General features: G+C 31.5%; 11 protein-coding genes across 11 annotated transcripts; 6 read left to right on the plus strand and 5 right to left on the minus strand.

Moving 5' to 3' along the window:
- Positions 1-50: 50 nt before the first annotated feature.
- On the minus strand, positions 51-2,279 carry Chro.80459 (hypothetical protein). Its single annotated transcript, XM_662950.1, has 1 exon — positions 51-2,279. One exon carries the CDS (start codon positions 2,277-2,279, stop codon positions 51-53), a length of 2,229 nt encoding a protein of 742 aa, XP_668042.1.
- Positions 2,280-2,623: 344 nt separating this feature from the next.
- Chro.80458 (hypothetical protein) lies at positions 2,624-3,082 on the minus strand. Its single annotated transcript, XM_662951.1, has 1 exon — positions 2,624-3,082. The coding sequence occupies one exon, from the start codon at positions 3,080-3,082 to the stop codon at positions 2,624-2,626; it is 459 nt and encodes a 152-aa protein (XP_668043.1).
- A 503-nt stretch (positions 3,083-3,585) lies between these two features.
- Positions 3,586-4,389, minus strand: Chro.80457 (hypothetical protein). Its single annotated transcript, XM_662952.1, has 1 exon — positions 3,586-4,389. The coding sequence occupies one exon, from the start codon at positions 4,387-4,389 to the stop codon at positions 3,586-3,588; it is 804 nt and encodes a 267-aa protein (XP_668044.1).
- Positions 4,390-5,003: 614 nt separating this feature from the next.
- On the plus strand, positions 5,004-5,576 carry Chro.80456 (nucleosome assembly protein). The annotated part of the gene is made up of 1 exon (XM_662953.1): positions 5,004-5,576. One exon carries the CDS (start codon positions 5,004-5,006, stop codon positions 5,574-5,576), a length of 573 nt encoding a protein of 190 aa, XP_668045.1.
- Positions 5,577-5,820: 244 nt separating this feature from the next.
- On the plus strand, positions 5,821-6,168 carry Chro.80455 (RIKEN cDNA 9430077D24 gene). Its single annotated transcript, XM_662954.1, has 1 exon — positions 5,821-6,168. The coding sequence occupies one exon, from the start codon at positions 5,821-5,823 to the stop codon at positions 6,166-6,168; it is 348 nt and encodes a 115-aa protein (XP_668046.1).
- A 276-nt stretch (positions 6,169-6,444) lies between these two features.
- Positions 6,445-6,663, plus strand: Chro.80454 (hypothetical protein). The annotated part of the gene is made up of 1 exon (XM_662955.1): positions 6,445-6,663. One exon carries the CDS (start codon positions 6,445-6,447, stop codon positions 6,661-6,663), a length of 219 nt encoding a protein of 72 aa, XP_668047.1.
- An 846-nt stretch (positions 6,664-7,509) lies between these two features.
- On the plus strand, positions 7,510-10,053 carry Chro.80453 (MutS 2-related). The annotated part of the gene is made up of 1 exon (XM_662956.1): positions 7,510-10,053. The coding sequence occupies one exon, from the start codon at positions 7,510-7,512 to the stop codon at positions 10,051-10,053; it is 2,544 nt and encodes an 847-aa protein (XP_668048.1).
- A 236-nt stretch (positions 10,054-10,289) lies between these two features.
- Chro.80452 (hypothetical protein) lies at positions 10,290-11,792 on the minus strand. The annotated part of the gene is made up of 1 exon (XM_662957.1): positions 10,290-11,792. One exon carries the CDS (start codon positions 11,790-11,792, stop codon positions 10,290-10,292), a length of 1,503 nt encoding a protein of 500 aa, XP_668049.1.
- A 760-nt stretch (positions 11,793-12,552) lies between these two features.
- Positions 12,553-13,989, plus strand: Chro.80451 (hypothetical protein). Its single annotated transcript, XM_662958.1, has 1 exon — positions 12,553-13,989. One exon carries the CDS (start codon positions 12,553-12,555, stop codon positions 13,987-13,989), a length of 1,437 nt encoding a protein of 478 aa, XP_668050.1.
- A 386-nt stretch (positions 13,990-14,375) lies between these two features.
- Chro.80450 (hypothetical protein) lies at positions 14,376-15,110 on the plus strand. Its single annotated transcript, XM_662959.1, has 1 exon — positions 14,376-15,110. The coding sequence occupies one exon, from the start codon at positions 14,376-14,378 to the stop codon at positions 15,108-15,110; it is 735 nt and encodes a 244-aa protein (XP_668051.1).
- A 141-nt stretch (positions 15,111-15,251) lies between these two features.
- Positions 15,252-17,081, minus strand: Chro.80449 (hypothetical protein). Its single annotated transcript, XM_662960.1, has 1 exon — positions 15,252-17,081. The coding sequence occupies one exon, from the start codon at positions 17,079-17,081 to the stop codon at positions 15,252-15,254; it is 1,830 nt and encodes a 609-aa protein (XP_668052.1).
- Positions 17,082-17,346: the final 265 nt, after the last annotated feature.

Below are 17,346 nucleotides of genomic sequence, written 5' to 3' on the forward strand. Positions count from 1 at the left end.
ACTGTGATGATTCCTTCTACTTCTACTTCACTTTCTACTTCTACTAACTGCTATTCTGATAGATTTCCCTTGAAGGAATTGATGAAACATTTTTGAGCCTTTTTTGAAGAAGAAGATGATGAAGCCGATGATGAAGCAGATGAAGAAGAAGAAGAGGAAGATGATGATGATGGACCAGAAGACTGAACTGATTTTGACTTTACTGAGGAAACAGAAGATAATGATGTAACTGATGGAGTCTTCTTTTTCATTTCTTGCCTTATTTTCTCCTTTTCTTCTTCTCTCTCTTTTTCTTTTTTTATTCTTTCTCTCTCCCTTTCCCTTTCTTTTTCTTCCTCTTCCTCTTTTTCCTTTTCTTTTCTTATTCTTTCTCTCTCTCTTTCTTTTTTTTCCTCCTCCTCTTTCTCTTTTTCTTTTCTTATTCTTTCTTTTTCTTCCTCTTCCTCTTTTTCCTTTTCTTTTCTTATTCTTTCTCTTTCTTCTTCCTCCTCTTTTTCTTTTCTTATTCTTTCTCTCTCCCTTTCCCTTTCTTTTTCTTCCTCTTCTTCTTTCTCCTTTTCTTTTCTTATTCTCTCTCTCTCTCTTTCTTCTTCTTCTTCTTTCTCCTTTTTAGAAATTTCCATATCTGCATTAATACCTTCATTAGCCAAATCTTCTAATCCTAACTCCTTTCGAATACTCATTATTTTTTCTATAAATTTATCTGAAGTATTGAAAATACCTACTTCTCCAGAACTCAAATAATTTTTCCAAATATAATCCATACTTGATTCATTCAACAAAAGTTGATCCTGACCAAACTTGACAAAAGTTTTCTTATTCAAAAATGTATCTTTAAATGTTGAAACCAATACGGGAATCTCGCAACCCTCATATATTTCATCTAATAACTTAACAAAATCCTCTAAAGAAGGATCAGAACTCTCATATAATGGATGAATATTCTTAAATAATGACAATCTTGTAATTAAACCACTCTGACTTTTTAATTCATCAAATAATTTTGCATGTTCTATATTTCCTCCTGGGATCTTATTGTTAATTAAAAATTTGGTAAAGTTTTGCTTTGATATATCTCCATTTGAATCAGGTTTCATTTCATGATACAATTCATTGATACTATTAAAACTTTTTAACATTTTTTTCTTAAACATTGAAAAATACTGAGAAAATTTTACACTTACTTTCTCATGCGATTGCTCACGTTCCTCTTTTTCTACTTCTGTTGATTTTGGAGCAACTGTTGTCTTCTTTGGAGGAATTGGAGCCTCCATTTTCTTTTTAACTGGCGATAATAGTGATAAATTCTGCTTTTTTGGTACTACTTCCACCTTCTCTTTAAATGATTCACTCTTAATAATTTCCAATTTTGGACTATTTTGCTCGCTTTTTTCCAATATCAAATTAGTTTTATCCTCCAATTGTTTCAAATATTCATTTAAAGAATCTATTTTATCTTCAATCTCAATCTGACTATTCTCAATAGTCGCTTCCAAAGTATCTTGTACTTGTTTTACTACAACCTTTGCTATTTCTTTCATATCTATTCCTATCTTCCTTGGAGATGTATGTTTTACAGGACTTCTACCTCTGCTGTGCATCATCCTTTTTGGAGATTTTACTTTAATTTCAGGCATTGCCAAAGGTGGAGCAAACATCACACTAGTTTCAAAGTTCTTTTGCAGTACATTTTCATCATCTACCATATTTTCTGGTAAATCTTCTCCATTAACTGGAACAGCTTTTATCTTATTTAAAGAATTTTCCAATAATTTCTTTCTTAATCTCAAATCAGGAGCCAAATTTTCAACCATTTTTTGCATTTTCCACTCATTATACTCTTTTGGTAAATCAATCTGATTATCACCTGGCATCATTCCACTTGATAACCATGTTTCTATGACTTCATTCTTAGCATTTTTATCTAGTTTACCATTATTTCCATTAGTAATTTGACTAAGCCTTCTATTTTGTCTCTTCAATTCATCCATTGAAGCTGGTACTACCCCCGAACGCTGAATCAATTGTCTTGCTCGCCTTTCTGCATCCTGATTCAAATAAATTTCCATTGCTCCCAACTCTTCTCCTTCTCCTAAACCTTTAATATTTTTTTTCTCATTACTATTGCCCTTTTCTTGGTTATCATCTAAATTTGGCCTTAAAATCATTGCATCTGTGATTCTTCTATTTCTTATTTCCTTCATCTTTTCAAATACATGACCACTAACTACTTGATCTTCTAACCATCCTGATAACTTCTCAATCCTTTCTCTATACATACTGTATCTTATACCTACATTAAATTTGATAATGAATTAATATGATTAATAATAATAAATTTTTATATTAAATGTATTTTTCAACTTACCGTTTTCTGTGGATGATATTGAGCACGATGTAGTAACTGATCCTGTAGCAAAAACTGAATTTTTATTTTTTACTGATTGAACCTGAAAAAAACAAAATTTAAACAAAAAATTAATGTTAATAATAAAGTTATAACAATTAGTAATATATAGAGCAAAACCAGAAATTTAATATGAAATAAATTTATTATTTCATATTATTTTCCATAATCAGGAAATAACCACTGCAAGCAATAGACGATTATTATATTAATAATTTATCTATCTTTCTTAGAATGTGACGATGATGAATGAGATTTTGATGATTTAGGGCCATGATGATCATTGGACGATCCAGATTGATGGCTTCTATGAGTTGAAGAATGACTTTGAGTATGAGAACGGTGAGTATTATGATGGCTACTATGATGACTACTATGATGACTTCTATGAGTACTATTTCCTTCCTCAAGATCACGAATTTCATGAGAACTTTTGTTTTTTTCTTGAGAAATGCTACTTGAATTTTTATTAACCTCGGATTGAAGTACTTCCTGTTTGACCTGAGTATTATTACCAGTATCTTCAGATTCCTCAACTTTATCCAATTTAACATTTAGTACTCCTTTATTAGCAGAAAATAGATTATTGCCATTTTGAGCTTTTGAAAATGATCTGACTAAACCTCCAGTCAAATCCTGAGCTGAAATTTTTGGTGGAGGTAGAATTTCGTTCATGATTCCTCTGCTTGCAGCATCATGGTTTATTGCTCCTTCCCTATATATATATGAATGATTACGTACCCTTAATGATGCAACCTCATTTTCTAATTCTATAATTCTTTTATTACATGTTTCTAATCTCTTTGTATCAGCCTCAATTCTTTGTTTTGCCAGCCTTAATAACTTTAAACTTTCTCTATCAGCTTTTCTGTAACCAGGAGCTTCCACAATACTTCCAGAACCTTTATTACCAGTTTGGTCTGAAAAAAAAAGAATTTCAGTTAAATAATTTTCATTTTATAAGGATTTGGTTTACATATTTATAACTTACCTGAAGAATTTACAGTTCTAAATATTTCACAACCATTTGACTGTTTTATAATAGATCCAAGTTCATACATATATTGCCTTAACTATAAAATGTGCAAATAATTTGCAAATGCATGTAATAATTGCAATGTGAGGTGGGGGGAATTTGGAATTGGTCAAAATATAGTTAACAGCAAATGACAAACTTTTTAGAAAAAACTTACCTCACTAACAATTGTGTGCATATTACTTTGCCAAGATCTTGAAAGCTGCGTTTCAAAAGCTAATCTTCTTTCGAGCTGCTGGTTTACATCCAATGCAAAGCCCAACTTACGGTGTAAAGTTAATATTTGATTCTTTTCATCACAACCTTCTAGAGGAACATTAAATCTTTCAGCAAGAACATGATCTACTTTAATAATTGCTTCAATTTCAGCTAGCCTATCTACCAGTGAAATATTCTGGACAGCAATTTCATCTCTTTCACTAGTTAAAGTAGCTAATCTATGTTCCCAGATATGCTTTTCATAAGTTTCTAACTTATAAGAAACTGCTTCTAGAATTTCATTAAGTATATATTCACACTGGCATAACCTTCCTCCAGAGTCATCAGAGTTAAAAAAACTTTTATCTTGTTCTTCAGAGGGAATTAAGCTAGGATCTTTATTTTGCATTGCAACCCTATATCTAGTATTTGATCGTATCAAACGTTCCATTTCTCTCTTTAATCGGCAGTTTTCATCATTCAACTTTTCAAGTGCCTCTGCAATTTCTGCTGTTGTTGCATTTTCTGGTATTTCTACTCCATTTCTACTCTTACTCACAGCTCTGTCCAACTTTGATACTAAGTTTGCATTATCATTCTTTAAAACACTATTTTCATATCTCAATTGAGCAGCACTATTTTGCAAATGTGACATGTAGTCCATATAGTCATTTCTCTTCTCAGAGCCATTTAAATCTATTAACTGGCTCCCCTGTGAACCTTTACTAATATCATTGAGAGAAGCCATTCTTTCTTTAGACGTATTATTCTCAAATACACTCTTCTGTGATACTCCCACAAGATTCCATGTATTACTTTTGAAAAAATTATCTCAATTTCTATATATTTTTGTTTTTAGTAAAAATTATTGTTTAATCACACTTCAGGCCAAAAATGACATGTACATGTCGTGTAAAACCATATAGAGTGGCGGCAAAATCTGGCGGGTAATTAATCAAAATTTGACTATAATATGAAAGTTACTAAAAAAACCTAAGGCGGTTATAATAATTACTCAAGATTCAATTATAAAGCAACATATTTTAATCTAAAGGAGCTGTAATATAATAAAAATGAAAAAGCAAAAGTTAGATTTAGAAACTGCTGAGACTTCTAATATGGGGTAATTTTAAATTTATTTCAGTACACTATTATTGCAATGCAATAATAAGTGTGGCTGAATTTTTTAGTTTTGAACAATATTTACGCTAACTTTAACTCTGTTATTGTTTTTGAATTATATTTTAGGGATAAGACAAATTCAGATGAAAAACAGGAATTAATTTCAAAGCTTGAAGAAGGTAAGTTTTCTAGCTTTTGATTTGAGAGCAATAATGAAAATTATTAGTTGATACCAGATTAATGGAGCTAGACAGTGAATGTGCTAAGGAGCAAATGATTATTCAGAGACAATTTGATGAGAAGAAAAAACCCATTTTTGATGAAAGAAAAGCTATAATTGAAAAAATACCCAAATTTTGGGCTGACACTATTTCCAGACATCCCGTTTTCCAAGATAACATGCATCCTGAGGATTTTGATATTCTTGAATATTTAAAAGATATAGAGTTAGAAGATAATCTAGATAATGAAGGGTCCTATAAAATTAAATTAATATTTGATGAGGCAGTATCTGAATTTATGGAACCAAATATTTTAGTCAAGCATATTATCTTTAAAGATAACCAAGAAATTGTAAACGAAGTAACCAAAATTAACTGGAAGAAAGAGTCCCCAAGATCAATTATTGAAAAGAAATTTATTGACACTGAAGAGAATGATGAGGAATACAAAAATAGTGTTTTATCATTTTTCGACTTTTTTTCAGAAAATATCTCTGATGATAATATCGATATTGGAGAAATCATACGTAGAGATATTTACCATGCCCCTCTACTATATTATCGCGAAGATGATTCTATATCAGACGAGTAGATTCATTTCAAGAGAATGCATTAATTAATGTACTTTCTCAAGTCATATTTTAATAAAAATTCTTAACCTTTATTTCAATTCTCTGTTCTCTTTCATAATCTAATTATTATTCCCTTAAATTTCCCAAATAAACATTTTGGCGCCAAATACACTAATGTCAAAAAGCTGTACATTTTCTACATTGAATGTTTTATTTCTAATAGTTAAATTTAAACTATTCAGACTATAACAGTTGTTCATCATTATGTTGGAACAATCTAGAACTGTTTTGAATGATGATTTGATTACCAAATTTAAAGCATGCCGTGTATTTAAAGATGCTATCACGCCTATTTCAAATATGGATTGGAGTGAAGATGGCGACTCATTACTCATTTGTGAAAGCGACACATTAAGAGTATACACCATTTCTTCTGGGGATATCTTCAGGATTCACCACTCTAGGAAGAATAGTATGGATGCAATAAAATTCGCTCATAGTAACAAGCAATGCCTTGTAGCTTCAAACAAAACAGATGGTGATGCTACTATCAGACTATGGGATATTCAAGAAAATAGATATATTAGGGCTACTAAACTTTCATCTGGGTAAGTTAATTTATTTAAGATATTTCTTTATATTTTGAAATCATTATTTCTAATTCATTTTATTCAACTTTTTTTTAGTGTCGTGCCATATAATGGGATTTCTGTGCATCCCAACAAAGACTTATTCATTGTTTCAACAAATGATTCAAAAGTATCTATATATAATTTTAAGCTCGAGACCCCATTGGCAGTTCAATCCACAAAAAATAAAACTCCAATCTCAGCTTTTGATCCTGAAGGACGAACTTTTGCTGTTGCAACTGATGATCATATTATCACTATGTATGATTCTAAAACATACTCTCCTTTTGACACCTTTAACCTTTCAAGTCATATTGGAAAGAAAAATTACATAGATCATATTACATTCAGTCCCGATGGCAGACTTATATTAGTTAAAACCAATTTAGGAAAAATCTTCACCATTAGTTCATTCAGAGGAGAGCTCTTCCAAGAATATAAAACTGTAAATAAATCTCCAAGTAAGTTCTTAATTTAATTGAGGAGAATGGCCTCATTTAACTATTTCATTATATTACTATTATTTATTATTCTATATTTAGACCATATAATAAAATCTGAAACTAGGCCAGTATTTTCAAGTGATTCCCAGTACGTAATTCATGGTTTACAAGATTCCACTATCTCTATTTGGTCAACTACTACTGCAAAACATATAGTTAATCTCACTGGTCATGTTGGACAACCGAAATGCATTGCATTCAACCCTAAAAAGGCCTTTTTTGCTTCAGGTATGTTCATTCACCACCTTAAATATATATGAATGCTAATTACTTTTAGCTTGTATTAATGTAATATGGTGGAAGCCTAATATTGAAATACAATAATATATCCAAATATAGTAAATTTGTCTATCAAAATCTAATTCCTAACTATACCTTATTTATTTCATTCAGCTATTTTTTATCTGTTCGACATTTTATACTGACTTTTCTTGAATTAATTAATAATTTCCTCTTATTTTAACATTTTGCATGAAAATCACGTGTACAATTATGTTTATTATTCGCATGTAATAGACTTAAAAACTATCAAGAAATAAACGTTAAAATAAATTGGAAATTAATAACACTTTGAATTTAAGAAAAATAATTTTAAAAACAAAGATAAATAAACATTGAAACAGAAAATTATAATTATTATTTTTCTTCATTTAAATAAAACTTAAGTAATTTTTTCCATATAATTTTAATATTTTAATAATAGCATATTTTACATTTGGCTCCTCATAACTGTGGGGAAATGTAAATTGGAAATTAAAAGAAAAGTAAAATAATAAATGAGGAATTTCTTGAAGTAAAAAGTTAATAATTAATAATAAAGGATGAACAATACAATTGATATAAATTTTAAAACTCGAACTTTCTGCTCGATTGTTGCAAAACAGACAATTACTGAACCAAAACTTGGGATTTCTCTTTTTGATGTAAACAGTGGATTAATTTCAGTAGCAAATATAGAAGATAATGAACAGCTTTCTGAATTAGAGTCTTTACTTGTAAGGACTCAGCCAAGTAATGTAGTTTACTCAGTTCAGAAAGATTGTTTAAGCTTAAAGCGTTTACGTAATGTACTAGATATGAACAATAATTGGACATGCGAAGAAATTGAGTTCCCAAAATCATCTACTGTTGAAGATTTTGAAGTCATAATTTCTCCTTTATTAAGGAGGCCATGCAGCAATTATGGGAAGGAGTTAGAAAGTGAATTGATTAGACAGTCATTGCTTAACTTAATAAGACATTTTCAGTTAGTCCAGTCTAAAGAGAATAACTCTCAGTGTGAAATTAAGTTCCTTGTAACTAAAACTTTCATGAGAATGGACTCTGCCTGTGTTCAATCATTAAGGATCTTTCCAAGCAAGGGAGAAAGTAGTAAGGCATCAACAAATTTATTTGGGTTACTGAACAAAACTAGAACTAAGGTTGGTGCTAGAAGACTTGAACAATGGCTAAGACAACCTCTTATTGATGAGAAACAGATCATTTCACGTCAAGATGTTGTAGAATTCTTTTGTAAGAATGACTTCTTACGTCAGAAACTGTATGGTATTCATATGCGTAAAGTTTGCGATTTAGATCAAATAGCTGTCCGATTTAGGACATTTGCTTCTTTAATGGCTTCTGAAAGCTCAAAATCTGAGAGAGAAGCAAAGTTCGGTTTAGAGGATATGGTCAAGTTGTATGATAGTGTAATGCAATCAGGAAATATTTTTTCTGATATAAAAGATGCATTGGAGGAAAATAAGAACTCAGATTCTTCTCCAAGTTTTGTTCAGTCAGTATATGACCTAATTCTTGTACCATTGGAGTCAACATTGAACAGATTTAAAGACTATATCCGATTAGTTGAAAAGACCATTGATCTTGAAGAAGCGGACAAAGGTAACTACTTAATTATTCCGTACTTTACCCCAGAACTTGAAAAGCTTTCAGAAGAAAAGAATAGGATACAATGTAAAATCGAGGCCCACAGGAAGGATTTGGATGCATATCTCTGCAGAGAACGTGGATATAATGAAGGGTCTAGAGAGGCTGTTAGAGTTATAAGAGGAGAAGGAGCTGATACAAGTCTTTGTTTTAGAGTCACTAGGAGGGACATAGAATATTTTCAAGATAAGAAGCGATTTAAACAGGTTAGAATAAACAAGAATGATTATATTTTTAGGACAAACGAGCTAATGGACCTTTCAGATCGTGAAGAAAGAGTTATAAAAGAATATAATAATGAGCAAGAGCAAGTACTTGTAAAGGCTTTATCTGTAGCTTCTACTTATTGGTCTTTGGTTTCTCGGCTTGCAGGTATTTTGGGGTCAATTGACGTGCTTTTAAGCTTTTCAATGACGTCTTTATGCGCCCAGATTCCATTTGTAAGGCCTAAAATGGTCAATGGGGAATGCAATTTGGCAACTGAAATGAAAATCTCGGAGGATGGATCCACTAATTGTAATTGCCGATTTTACTGCAAGGAACTTCGTCACCCATTAATTGAAGCCCAAGGAACAGTTTCTACTACTGGCCAGTTTGTTGCGAATGATGTTGAACTTCACCGTCATGGGAATTTATTGAGTATAATAACAGGCCCAAATATGGGTGGAAAATCAACCTATATTCGCCAAATTGCTATTTGTTCCTTACTGGCCCAAATAGGATGCTTTGTTCCTGCTCAAGAAGCACAGATACCTATAATGGATCAATTAATGTGTAGAGTTGGCGCTTCTGATGCGCAAATACTTGGAATTTCTACCTTCTTTGCTGAAATGATTGAGGCGTCTGCAATTCTAAGGAGTGCAACGGAGCGAACTTTGGTTATAGTTGATGAACTAGGGCGTGGTACATCGACCTTTGATGGATTTGGCCTCGCATGGTCCATTGCAAGTTATCTTGTTAGTGAGAAAAAATGTTATACTCTTTTTGCTACTCATTTTCATGAGCTCAGTTCGCTTGCATCTAGTACCCCAAATGTAACTAATTTAAGAGTAACAGCATCTACATCTAAAGTACCATCTCTTTCTAAACAAGGAAGTGGAGTTCTAAAGTTCTTATACAAAGTTGAAAAAGGATTCACGGACAAGTCTTTAGGAGTTGATGTTGCAGAACTTTCTGGCCTCCCTTCAGAAACTGTCAAGAGATCGAGGGAAAAGGCTGAAGAACTAACTTTGGTCGAACAAATCTACGTAGCCCCTCAAAGCTGTCAAAACAAAAAGAGGCTTCAGTTGATTAATGTTGCTTCCAATATAAAGTCAAGTCTTGAAGCCGTCTTGAACTCAGCAGAGTCTTGCTCTGATTCTAATTTATTCAAAGAAGCAACATTAAATTCAATTCAGAATCTTAGGGAATTACTAAATATAACGGTTGCTTCCTGTTAAATTTATAGTTATTTGATTTACTGATCCTTGATCTATTTTTGTTATTTATTTCTTATTTAGTTAGGTTAAATAGATAATATCTTTCTAAATATAAACATATTAAAACTTTTATGAATTTTACTAGCTTAGAAATAATTATTGTTTTAAATGTAGCAATCAGAGAACTAGAATAATGGAAATAGAATATTTAGGGAGCAAACCTGCTATATAAAAAAAACCGATGTGAAATTAAATAATCAAATACTGATCTCGAAGAGTTCATCTCTCTTTTCCATTATCTCTCCCTGCGATTTTGAGTTGGCCTCCACTTTAAAATAATGTTCTATTACAGAATAGGAAATTTTGCATGAATCGCCAATCTCAGAATATTGGCCAATTACTGAGTTCTGAATTGTACACTTGGATCCTATTTTTGCATTGTCTAAAATAACGCAGTTTACAATCTTAGAGCCATCTCCTATTTCAACATTTGACCCAATAACACATCTTCTTAACTGCACACTTTTTCCAAGGTTACAATTTTGACCGATGATTACCTCTTTCCCCACATTTGTCCCTATATCATGTTCTTCAGCTAACCATGCAGGGAAGTATGCGGGAGACGTTGCCGCCAAATTGCAATCATGTAAAGCCATGATAGTGTTTACCCTAGAAGAATTTTGAGGGAGCTTTTGGAGGAAATATGATACTGATGTACCTTCTATTTTCGGAGGAAGGTCAATTTTAGTGAATTTAACAGATGAATCGTTTGATGTAGTTATTTCGTCGTCTAGAAAGTGATAACAATCAAACTTGGACCTGCCCCAAAGCTCAGAACCTGGTACATGTTGATTTTTCGCAAGGAATGGTAAAAGTTCTAGTCTGATTGACTCAATTCCATCTTCTGGGTATTCAATTGTGGATATTTTTTGTGACCCGGATGCAATTTCAAGGATCTTAAAAATGGAGGATTTGAATAGATATACATGCAAGTCTACCAAATCCGTACGTAATGATACATTGGGATGCCAAAACAATTGAAGCTTGCTTAATTCGAAAACTTCATTTTCTTGCTTAGCAGAATAAAAATCTTTTATAGATAGAATTACTTCGTCTTTTTCATCTATAACAAAAATACTTCTATTTTTATCTTTTTGCAAATCAACTGAAATTCCTCCAATTGGATTTGCTTGAGCTTGATTATTTGAATTAGAGGTTTGTTTTCCAGAACTTTTAATTTTGGATAAATCAGGACTTTCTGTTAATAAGATAGTACATACAGCTTGTGTAAGACGGTGCTTATTTGCTAAGCCTAATAAATCTAATGGTCCAATAACATCACAAGTTAAAACAAAGAAGTCAGAATCTCGTAAAAATTCTTTTCCATATTCTGATAGAATACTCCAAGTACCATTTGATTCTAATAAAGACTCATCTTCCTTTAATCCAATAATTTTAATATTTTGTTGATATGTTTCTTCAAATTCAAACCTTTTAATTATGGTATCATTTGAAAACGTCTCTGAAATATATTTTCTTATGGAATTCTCAAACTCTTCCTCGCAAAATATACATATATCTCTGATCCTATGTTGTATCAAATTAGATAAAGGGTACCATATCATTGGCTTATTACATACTGGGATCATTGCCTTTGAAATATTCTTTGCCAGTGGTCCCAACATTCTACCAGAGCCACCTGCAAAAATCACTCCCTTGAATTCACTAGAATATAGAAAACGCTCGTTATTTGATGTCATTTTATTAAATCATATAGCTAGTTAATTCGCCTAAGTTAAAATATTATTTAAGTTGGATAACAACTTAAAGCAAATTTTACTTAATTTTTTTCCCAGGTCAATATTTAATATATTCGATACTTTACCGCCAAAACCTTTTATTTATTATAGTTGGTTACAACTAAATGACTAAAACAAATAAATTACTAATTATTAAAAACACAAACATTCAAAAATAACAAAAAGTAGTCTACCAGATATATAAATTATCATGCTTCATTTTGAAATATTATTTCTTCTACTATTTTCATTAATTCTAATTCGCCTTCAGTTTAAAATTTTGTATTATTTGCACACAAAAGGCGGGAACTGTTCAAATATATAATTTAATGGAGATGTAGATAAAGCAAAGCATGTGGGGTAGGTAAAAAAAGAAATACTTAAATAATAAAAGGTAAATCAATATATTTCATGCAATATCATCTAAAGAATAAAAGAAGTAAATATAGTACATTTAATTTGTATCAGAAGATATGCAAGATAAAGTAAAACCATCTTTGCTGGCGTTAGAGGCTAATGAGCAGCGTAATAATTTGAATGCATCTATACTGGATGAGGTATGTTTGAAAATATTGTTGTTAATATTACCATTATTAGCTTTGGAGAGACGTTATATCCAGGTTAATGAGATATTATGAACTTTAAAATTAATTTACATTTGCTTTTTTTTTTTTAGATTTATGGTTTGTACAATGGATATAAAGTTGGGGGAGTGCATAGTATGGGAAGAAAAGGATGTAAAAGCCACAATTTTGATAGATTTATAAATCAATATGAAGATGAAATGGAAGGATATGAAGAAGAGCTTGAGAATAATGATGATGGGTTAGGCCTATATTCAATAAGCAGAGCATTAAACTTAAAGGTCTCCAAATTGGGAAGGAAGGCTACTGTAATGATAATTGGAAATGTTTCTGCGGGAAAAAGCACGTTAATTAATTGGCTGTTACAAGAAAATATACAAAAGACAGGAATGGCTATAGAAACTTGTGGAATATCATTTGTAGTTTCAGGTAAACAAGTTAATGAAATTGGCGGTGAAACAGCTTTAATGATTTTACCAGAGCTCAGAGAAGTTGTGGAGAGGAACCCAACTCTACTTCCAAGTTTGTCTGTTAAAACTTTCCCTTCTAATCAAGGAAGGTTGCAAAGTATTAATTTTATTGACACTCCAGGATTATTAGATGGCGATTCAATATATTCTTTTGATATTGATAATGTAATTAGAGATATTGCAATGTCTTTGTGTGACTTGGTTTTGATATGTATTGACCCTTCAGGACAAGCTCTGAGTAAAAGGCTTTTAAGTTTTGCGAAATATATTGCACAAAATGCTCCTCGCAAAACAAGTTTTCTATTAACAAAGATTGATGAAATCCCTACGGAGGAAGACAGAATTAAAGTAATATGCCAAGTCACCCAGAATCTTAGCTCCAGCATTGCAATCAAGCATGGTTTTGATTTAATCCCCATATATATTGCAGGTGCAAAGGACGGAACCTATTTGACTTTAAACACCCTTCAATCTTTAGGAGAGTCGTTTTCAAATTCAGAAAATCAGAATATAACTAATGTTCGAACTAAATCTGGTAAATCACATGCATCAGACAAATTATCTCAAGTAGGTAATGGCCTCCCCACTCTAAACAGAATCTTGGAAGTTGTTGACCAAATCGAAAAGGTTGTGGATAGGAAAGTCCAGGACGACATTGCTACACTACTAAATGATTGTAAAACTTTACTTGAGCATAATAAGTACCTTATATATAAACAAACACAACTTGAGAAAAATAAAGAAAATTTATACCGACAAAAAAATTTGTATAAAAAATCTTCACTATTCATCATTTTACTAATGCTAATTATGGCTATTTTCCAGGTTTGTAACTATTCTGGATTCAAAATCTTCTCTAATAGTGAAACCATCCAACAAAACGGTACTGCTGTTTCTTTTGACTTAACTCCGGAAAATCAAACAAGTGTGTGGCTTTTCCTTACTGCTTCCTTGCTTACTTCACTTCTATTATACAGAAATGTCCAAAAAGAACAACAACAATGTTTCCACAGAAGTCTCAAAACTCTAAAGAAATATCTATCCGTCTTGAATTCGATTAATTCCAAGGCAGCTGACTTACACGATTCTTATATTAACATCTGAACGAATATTTATATAATATATAGTCACATTTAAATAGCGTCATTAGTCAAGTAAGATTCAAAGGCTACCCAATGTTTGTTTGAAATCTTTCTATTCATTCTCTCATTTCATTGCACCCCCCCCCCCTTTTAGTCTCACCATTAAAAGCATGTAACTCTGCTATATTATTACACTTTTGGCGCCAATTCCCACATTAAAATTAAATCAATGAAATAAACACAACAGAAAGAAAAATAGAGATTCAGAGTATGAATAGAAAATTTAAATAAACCTCTGATTAACCCAAATAATGTATCAGTCTAGTTTGAAAAGAAATAAATTTTAGAGCCTATATATGTTTCTTCTATTTAATTTTTATGTGGATTTGATCTAAGCAAGATAAATAAATGCCAATAAGTATTAGAAGATATTTAAAAATCAATTCATTCATTCTTATTTTGGTTATTTCAATCTTTTTTTCATCTCTGGATGCAACAAAAAAGGTAATTGAAAATAAATATGATGGTAACAAGCAAAAAGAAGAGAGTTTAAGCCCCGGAATTAACCAACCAATTGAAAACTCCCAGGGTGAAAATCTCGCACTATTTGAAGCATATACAAAATCCCTCAAGTTTGTATTAGAAGGAATGTTTGGACCTGAGTATTCTCAAATAATATCAAATAAAAAGAATTATGAAAATTTACCTTTATGTAGGGAAAATGAACAAATGGTAAATAAAGGCTGCAATGTAATGATGTACTCCTGTTCAAAGCACAAAAACGGAAAATTTTCGTGTTACTTCTACTATTGGAGCTTTTGCCAGTGCTCTAAACCTTGGAAACTCAAGTTCTTAAATTACTTTATACCCCCTTTATATGACTGTTATCCTTCTGTCGCAACTGAAGAAGATTTTAGCCTAGCTTTAACCTCACAAAACGAAGAAAAAATACCATTAGAGAAAGAATTCTCTAAGATCTCAGAAGATTTGGAAATTCCTGTCGGTATATGTGGCACTAATGTCGTATTTGTTATTTGGATACTGTTGGTATCGTCATTTTTCACTTGGGTAATTTATCGAATATATAAATTTGGTTGCTATATTAAAAACCAAATTACACTGTCAAATAGGAAAAGGAGGTAATAAAATAGACAGAATATATAAAAATTTAATATAATGAATTTTTCCCTTGTTCTGAATTATTAGTTATTGTTTATATTCTAATAAAGCTCTAAACATTTATTATTTATAATAATTACATATAAAAGTACATATTTAGTTCCTTTATATTTCATTTATATGCTCATCTTTAGATATGCTGAGGTCCAAATCAGCGTTCTTATTACTTTGTTGGTTTAATGAAATTTGTCTTTCATCAGCAAATAACACAAACAATAGTCCTCCAATTATATTGTGAATCGCAAAAATTGCCAAAACCCACTTCCATCTTTCAATTAACATAGATTCATCTAGCTCATGCCCTATAACCTGAAGATCCACCTCGAATCTATTCAAGATAAGTCCTGTAAGTGATACAGAAAACAGACCTGCAATTGTTCCAAATGTATTTCCTATTGCGTAAACAACAGCAGGAAACTCTGGAGCAATATCAAACTGGTACACGGTTACTCCTCCTCCACTCATAGTATTGAAAATGAACATTAAAGAAATTACCATTATTGCATATGAAGCGGAAGTTAATCCCATATGATTAAGAATAACCAATGATAACTGGCATCCTGCCCCAACAAACATACTCACAGATTGAAATAATTTTCTCACAAAGATTGGCTTGACTGACGAGGAAACAAGTTTATCAGCTAAAAAGCCAAAGAATATGACAAAAAAGGCTTGTAAAACCCATGGGGGAGTTGTATAATACCCAAGATATGCTGAGTTAACTTTGCATACATCTGTGAAGTATATTGGCATCCAAGTAACAAAACCAAATTGGGTCCATCCATGGCAGTACTGAGCAACAATTATAGCAAATATACTTCTATTTAATAAAATCACTTTTGCAAAGTTTAAAATTTGTCGATATTTGTTTTTTTTTCCTTTTAGATTCTCAATATCATATTCAATAGAAGAATCTTTTTTTCCAAGTTCTTGCTTATTCAAATACTCAGCTCCAATAGATAGTTGGCTAAAAAGATCAGTATTTGCTTTGTACTTGGGGGTAATCTCGAATGACAATTTATTCTTAAATTGGATATCTTGTAGCTGAATTTCAAAATCATTTTTCTTCTGGACGCCATAAAACTCGTAAATTCTCGGTTTATTTGTCCAACTAAGAGTTTTTACATCCAAAAAAAGCCAAACGATCGACCAAATAACTCCAATCAATCCAAATATATAAAATGGGCCTCTCCATCCCAAAGATAGTATCATTGGAGGAGTAACAAATGCAGCAAATCCTCCTCCAATAAATGAACTTGCAATGATAATGGAAATTACTGTTGAAGAATATTTGGAAGGTATATGATGACCAACAATAGAATTTAATGCTGGGAAAGAAACTCCTTCTCCAACTCCAAGAAAAATTCTACATATGATAAATCCAGCAATACCTAGATAGGAAAGAAACGAAGTAAATATCATGCAAAGACTCCAGAACATTACTCCGAAGAATAATACACCTTTTCCACCTAATTTGCTCGTATCTGAAATATATCCACCAATAATTTGGGTCCAAATGTAACCTCCATAAAAAAGTCCAAGAATAAAACCTTGATCAGATTTGCTAAATCGAAACTCTTCACTAATGCTTTTAATACAAGATGGCATTATAATTCTGTCAGCATAGCAAAGAAAGATTGAGAACATAAGCATTGAAACCAATGAAATACAAGACGCTATATTTTCTTGTTCATTCTTCATATAAAGAGAGGAATTGTCGTCATAGTCTAAATTAGGCACATCTAAGAAATTCCCTTTATAGACACAATCGTCTTGTACGCCTTCTCTCTCCAAATTTTCCTTTCCTGAAATATATCTGTTGCAAGATGCAATTGGGGAAATCTCAGAATTAGAGCACTCAGTTGAAACCGTTGGATTTTCATCCAAGATTTCAGTGGAAGGCATAACTCTCTCTAATCTTGCTTCTGGAATCATTTTCAATTACGACCTTGAATCTCAAAAATATATTAAAATTTACATGCCATCTCCAATTCAATCCCTAAATATCTCCTATCTATTCTTCTTATTATTCAAGATCTCCTAAAACAAAAATTTAATTCGGCATACAAAAGCCTTTAATTAATTTTGCATGCTCATTTAACACAAATTCTAGGTCTCGAATTTACGTGTAAAAAAAGTTCGAAAATTTTGGCGGTAAACCTCTTTGTGGTAACTAAACACTAAAATTTGCAGAATAAAA

This window comes from Cryptosporidium hominis (assembly GCF_000006425.1).
Source record: "Cryptosporidium hominis TU502 chromosome 8 CHRO018135, whole genome shotgun sequence".
Lineage (NCBI taxonomy): Eukaryota > Apicomplexa > Conoidasida > Eucoccidiorida > Cryptosporidiidae > Cryptosporidium > Cryptosporidium hominis.